Source organism: Apium graveolens, chromosome 7 (genome assembly GCF_009905375.1).
Source record: "Apium graveolens cultivar Ventura chromosome 7, ASM990537v1, whole genome shotgun sequence".
Lineage (NCBI taxonomy): Eukaryota > Viridiplantae > Streptophyta > Magnoliopsida > Apiales > Apiaceae > Apium > Apium graveolens.
Window position 1 is genome coordinate 200,268,401 of NC_133653.1, and position 7,398 is coordinate 200,275,798.

A 7,398-nucleotide genomic window follows, 5' to 3' on the forward strand; every position below is an offset into this window, starting at 1 on the left:
AATTTATCCAAATTGTGTTTTTTTTTAAATTGATTAGATGGTCGTGATTAAAAGTGAAGTTGCAGATCTGCGTGATGCATTCACCATCCAATACTCTTCTTCCATGTAGCAATCAAGTGGCTGATTTTCTATTTTCTATTTACTGAATTAAAGACTAATTAAAAATTAATATTAATAGCTAGAAAATTTTAAAAATTTCTTAAAAATTACTATACACTCAAACAATTGTCTAGATAATTATAAAAATAAAACATCATATTTTTATTATATTCCTCATTTTTCAATATCTATAAAAAATAATATAAAATTGTAAAATTATAAAAATAATATAATATAAAATCTAATTTTTTTAAAAAAAATGTGTACATCTAAAAAGTTAGTAGGCAACATCATCTGTACGGTTCGATCATCGAACAAGAATTTTAAAAAAATAGAATCACCACTCGAGACAAGACTTGGTTATAGGAACCCGGGTTGACCGTAATTTGTCTATTATAAAAACACACGATATAAAATCTATTTTTTTTTAAAAATATTTCACATCTCTAAAATTAGTAGATAACATCATCCGTACGGTTGAATCGTCAAACAAGAATATTAATAAAAATAGAATCACCACTCGGGACAAGACTTGGTTATGGGAACCCTTGTTGACCGTAATTTGACTAATATAAAAATACACGATATAAAATCTAATTTTTTTAGAAATTATACATCTCTAAAATTAGTAGGTATCATCATCCGTACGGTTGGATCGTTGAACAAAATTTTAAAAAAAATAGAATCACCACTCGGGACAAGAATTATATAGAGGAACTCGTGTTGACCGTAATTTGTCTAATATAAAAACACATGATGTAAAATCTATTTTTTTTAAAAAAAAATTAGACATCTCTAAAATTAGTAGGTATCATCATTTGTACGGTTGGATCGTTGAACAAAAAATTTAAAAAAATAGAGTCATCACTAGGGACAAGACTGGGTTATGGGAACCCGTGTTGACCGTAATTTGGCTATTATAAAAACACACGCTATAAAATCTATTTTTTTTTAAAAACATTTAGACATCTCTAAATTTAGTAGGTATCATCATCCGTACGGTTAGATCATTGAACACAAATTTAAAAAAAATAGAATAACCACTTGGAACCCGTGCGCACCGTGATTTGACTATTATAAAAGCACGTGATATAAAATCTATTTTTTTTAAAACAATTACGCATCTCTAAAACTAGTAGGAAACAACATCCATACGGTTGGATCAATTAAAAATTATTCTAAAAAAATTAGAATATGAATATAACAAATAAATTTTAAGAATAGTACAATAACTAAGGCAACACTAAATAACCTACTGCAACACCAGAAAGTAAATGCAATGCCTGAAGTGCCACGTCAGCTGCCACGCCAGCATGCCACGTCAATATTTTGGGCCCCACATGTGGGTCCCATGACAGCATGCCACATCACTAGAGGGTCCCACATATGGGGTCCAAAATGCTGACGTGGCATGACACGTCAGCATGCCACGTCATCAACTATGGGTCCCAAACATGCCACCTCAGATTTATTTTCATGTCAGCATTTATTAAATAAAAAACAATGTCTAATGCAACGCTGTGACGTGTACAGTTGCATGCTGAACAACACTAACAGTTATTAGCAACACTAGCTTCAATGTACTGCAACGCCTTCTCCATTTTGTTGCAATAAACTGAAAATTTTGTAGATAATGCAACGCTTTTCGTGCAACACTGGATAAAAACCGTTGCATATGGCGTAGTGTCTACACCCACGAAGACATCGGTTTTGAACGAAATAGACATTAGTGAACTGATATATATTGACCTTTTTCTAGTAGTGAATTTAACCGGTATTTAGTTCCATATTGATGTTTTAATTTTTTTTAAAAAAATACTTATGAATGATTCAACCATAAAGATGTTACCATCGATACATTTTAGTGACATGATAAAATTTCACTAAGAGCGTACGGTGAAATTTAGAATTAAGTGTAGTTAGACTTTATTTGTTAAAGTAATCCAGTTCAAATGTACGGTTTAATATTTTGGGTTTAATATTTTTGGGTTTAATATTTGTTAAAGTAATCAAGTTCAAATGTACGGTTTAATATTTTGGGTTTAATATTTTTTCATAACCATTTTAACATATGTACAGTTGGATCATTTTTTATCTATTCCGAATAAGTGGACCTTTCACTACACCATAGATTGCTTTAAGCAACCCCATAACTGTGTTGCTATATATAGGACCAACAAAATATTACTAAAGACCCGAAAAGGGCTAAGGCAACAACAAAGCTATGTTGACTCGTAGCTAGTTAGTATAGATATCTATAGCAACATGAAAACTACTCTATTGTAATATACCAATCTCTGTTACAATAGATCTCAATAATAATATATTTTGGACTCTATAGTAACATACTTAGTGTGTTGCAAAAGATCTTAGAATTTTTTTCAAAATTGTGGGGCTCATAGGGGGCTCACATGCGGGGCCTATCTGGTGGGCCCATACGTGGGACCTATATATGGGGCCCATATATGGACCTAGTTGTTTACCTATTGCAACACACCTGTAGCAACATCTTCTATTTTACAAAAGGTTAATTATTTACAACAGATTTAGTACCTACTGCAACATAGTTTCAGCCTAAAAAATAATTGAAATACACATCCTCAATATTGCATTTCCCAAAATAAATACCAAGCAATTCCAAGGAATATTAATTCATACAACCAGTCATAGACATCAAATTCACTAGTTCAAAATCAAACTTTTATGTCGCCTAATTTACGATGCGCGTAGAAGAATCCGACCTATATAAGACTTCATACATCGGGTTTTTTAAAAAGGCAACATATATTAACCTTCTGAAAGTACCATTTACGTCGGTTCAATAAACAACCAATGTATAAGGGTGACATATACATCGTCTCTAAATTGGTCGATGTATAAAAACTCATTTTACGTCAGGTCTAGTAAAGATCATTACTAATACTCATCACATACATCGATTTTTTAGCACTCGATATATATGTGATTGTATATACGTTGGCTGTCTCTAATCCGATGTAAAATAAATTTTTTAATTATTAAAAAAATAGTTTAACCGAGACTTAATAGTGGTCGGGCCAATTTTAATCTATTTTTCCCCAAATCAAACTCTGTCCATTATAACATCGCTCGATGGAAACATTGGTCCCGGAAACCATCACACCTCATTCATCTATCCGAGCAATTTCCTAACTTACATTTCTGGTATGAAGTATGTCAATACTAACGATTGAATATGTATACATACATAGCCATGTAACAGATTTTTTCTTGTTAATTTTCCCATCACTTCTACCTAATTGGGTTTGTTAACTTCTTCGATCCTAGACCGTTGCATTCGTTGTCGATAATCTCCCACCCCCCTCTCCCTTCTTTCTCTTCCCTCCTCCATGTTCTCTTTCTTTACCTTCCCCTTCCCGTCCGTTTGTTTTGCCGAATCCATATAGCCTGGCAAGTTGTTGCAGTTGCAACCATAAACTCCACCTCACAAGATGATAAAGCTACACACCTTTGTTTTTGGGACATCGAGATGGTGAACTTCCAATTCGTTCTTAGCAGCCAAAGCTAATAGAAAATGAACCATTTAAGGCCTTGTCACAGGAGCATAGACTTCGTCAAAATCAACTACACGCTCTTGAACATAACCTTTGGGTACTAATCTCACTTTGTTCTTCACAATTATTCCCTCATCATTCTTTTTTAACTTGAATATCCATTTTAGGCCTATAACTTTCTTCCCAAGTGGCAGTTCAGACAATTTCCAGGTCTGATTTTCTTCAATTGACTGCATCTCTTTCTTCATGGTTAATTTCAATTTATGTCCTTAGCTGCCTGTACAAAATTTATAGGTTCCTCGATTCTCATAAGGTATAACTCCTCGTCCAATTGGTGCTCCTCAGTCTCATTATAAATTTCACTCAGATTTATGATTCCCTTTAGTTCTGCACTATTATCGTAATTCTCCGGGTTCAGTTGTTGCACAGGTGATTGTATTATAGGAGGCTCTGCTGACTTGTTACTTTCAATGTCACTTTCATGATTAGTTTTAACACTTCATGATTCACTTCCTTTTACCTTAGCCATACCCTCAATTATAAACATGGCAGCTTCGCTAACATCATTTGTCTCCCAAGGCCACGACTTATTTTCCTCAAATAGAACATCTCGGCTCACGAAAACCTTGTTACTATTGGGATCATAAAGGCGATAAACCTGATTTCCCGGTTCTTTACCCAGATTCACCACCGGTTTGCTCATTTTCTGAGTTGGAATTCGCATGTAAGAAATACACCGAAAGACCCTGATTTGTCCAACTTGTGGCTTTTTCTCCTTCCACGCCTCATATGGAGTTATTCCTGACAGAGCTCTCATTGGAAGCTTGTTCAGCAAATACACGGAGTGTCTAACAGCTTCACAACACCATTCTGTTGTGGCGTATATGGTGCAGTGTAATGTCTTGTAATTCCATCCTTTTCATAAAACTTCATAAATTCGTTTAACCCAAATTCACCACCCCAATCAGTTATCAGGACTCTAACCTTTCGTTCTGGACCTGTTTCAACCAAAGCATAAAAGATTTGGAAAGCCTCAAATGCTTCATCTTTGTTTCTCAAAAAATATACCCACATATATTGACTAAAATCATCAATGGGAAGAAAAAAAACCTCTTACCAGATGCAGTTTCAAGATGAAATGGGCTACAAAGATCCCCATGAATTAGTTCCAGAACTTTTGTTACATTATTACTTGCCTTCGAGGGAAATTGCTTTCTAGTTTGCTTCGATATCAGACAACCCTTACACACATCCTCTGGATGATTGATCTTAGGCATTCCGTTCATCATTCGATCCTTGTTCATTAGTGACAAAGCATGATAATTTACGTGTCCCAAACACATATTCCACAATTTTGATAACTCATCTTATTTTGACAGTAAGCACTTCGAATTGGCAGTATTAAGAACAATTTTATAGAGTCTGTTTTGAGATCGCTTTACCTTCATGAGGTATGAGTTTGTTTTGAGATCGCTTTACCTTCATGAGGAGCTATTTTATTTCCTTCCTCCGACCGTTGTCAAAGACTTAATATATTATTCCGAAGAGTAGGGATATGTTATACATCGTCAAGGATTCAAACTTCTCCATATTTGCAAGTGAAAGATACAGAACCCTTTACCTCTATCTTCATAGTAGAACCATCCCTAAAACTCACCTATCCAGTAATCATTTCATTCAATTCCGTGAATTTTGATTTGAAACCCATCATATGACTACTTATTCTGTTATCCAAATACCAAATATTCGATTTATTTTGAAATTTTATAAATTGAGAGGGCATTACCTACTTTTCACATAGGCGTGTAGCAACTGCATCGTCATACTTTTCAAAAAGAAGAGTCGATTCCTCATCTTCATTGGCCATGGCCAATTTATAACTTCCTTTAAATCTCTTGTACGCCTTGGTTTACGATAATCAGCAGCAAAGTGACCATAGGCAGGACAGTTGTAACACTTCAAATCACTTTTATCACGACCTCCATGATTTATAAAACTTGTCGATGAGTTATATGTGTTGCTGTGATTATTTATTTTTAGCCAATGTTCACGAGTCAACAACAATTTCCCATCAGTACTCTCACATTTTTGCCATTCTTCCTCGGTGAGCATGAGTTGTCCTCCATTTGATTCACCTTTTCTCACCCCCTTTCATTCGTTCTTCATGAGCTTTTAGATATCCTACTACCTCTTCCACATATAGAGTTTCTAAATTTCTAAAATGCTTCAAAGTCGAAACAATTTGTAGGAATTTGGTTGGCATTGCATGAAGCAGTTTTTTGACCATATAGGCTTCTTTCATTTCTCCACTGAGTGCTCTCATATTGGTCACCAACCCATTCAACCTCAAGTAGAAGTGATCGAGTTGTTCGTTGTCTTTCATGCACAATGATTCAAACTCTATTCTCAATGTGTGAACCTTAGCTTTCTTCACGCGTTCTGCATCTTGACACATAGTATTCAAGGCCTCTCAGGCCTCTTTTGCTGTTCCTTTTTCCGTAATTGAGGTAACATATTATCTGGCCGCCCCTGAGACAACATGGCTAATGTAACTTTTTCTGTCTTTTCTTCCACAGGCGCCTTCACATCGCTTGTATACACCTTTATTTTTAGTGCCCAAGTTGTGTAGTTATTCTTGGCCAGTGTTGGATAGCTCAAACCTATCGACCCTCCTTGTTTGGCTTTTTTTATATCCATTACTGATATTTCTGACTTTTACCGAGAAATCCTAAGCTCTAATACCAAATATTGTCAATATATTTATATTAACTGAATGATATAAAACTAAGAAAAGCAAAACACATCTTTCCAGAAAAATACACCTTATTTCTACAAACTGAGGCAATATAAAAGAAATACACTAGGAAACTGAAAATGCTAAAAAATAGGACACGATCACCTGCCCACAACCTACACTAACTCTACTTCCTTTACTAAATCAAAACTCCTAAAACAACGGACCTCATAATAAACACTACACAAAATAAACGTTGGTAACTCTTTATTCGAAACTAAGGTATAACTCAAAGTTTAAGATTCACCAACAGTACTTTCATCCTATGAAATTTTGTCTAAAGAACTAACCTTTAGTTATAAATTTTTTTCTTGTGGATAATAAATTTTGCTAAAATAGTAATATTGTTCTAATATACTTAGTATCCAGTACTCATTTAGGTTTTTACTCTTCTAATATACTTAGTTTTCAGCACTCATTAAGTATTTTAGAAGTAGAAGGACCTCGATTTTGGATGTGGGTTCCAACTAACTTTTCCTAATTTCATGTTTCTTTGGATTATTTTTGTTGTAGTATCATCCCTTGAAGCCTCTGACATCATTTAGACTTTGTATCATGTACCCACCCTAAAACAGTTTTCTGGCAGTACTATATGCTCATCACGCTTTTCTCATGGGGATATTCGAATTTATGTATACATAGTTTATTTTTTCTTTATATGTGTATTCTAATGGCTTACAATTTCTGAGAGAAATCCATGCTTATAACGATCAAAGACAATCCTAATCTGTGCACATTCTTTTTTATAAAATAACATTAAACATAATGTATTATATATAGATTTATTGGTTTTTTATAATGTTTATGACTTTATTTGTTATGTAAATTTGTGTATACCCTGTAAAATATGTTTCTTTGTTTTTTAGGACTACATAATGTGTCAAACTTACAATTTTTAAAGATATTAGAATATGCACAATTAAAGTGGATGATCCACAGTATGAATGGTTGGATAGTGCTAAAGAGATAATT

General features: G+C 34.0%; 1 protein-coding gene across 1 annotated transcript; it reads right to left on the bottom strand.

Moving 5' to 3' along the window:
• Positions 1-4,460: 4,460 nt before the first annotated feature.
• Positions 4,461-6,087, bottom strand: LOC141674343 (uncharacterized). Its single transcript, XM_074481071.1, has 2 exons — positions 5,778-6,087; positions 4,461-4,630 (listed from the first exon to the last, which is right to left on the bottom strand). Exons 1-2 carry the CDS (start codon positions 6,085-6,087, stop codon positions 4,461-4,463), a joined length of 480 nt encoding a protein of 159 aa, XP_074337172.1.
• Between the last annotated feature and the right edge of the window lie 1,311 nt (positions 6,088-7,398).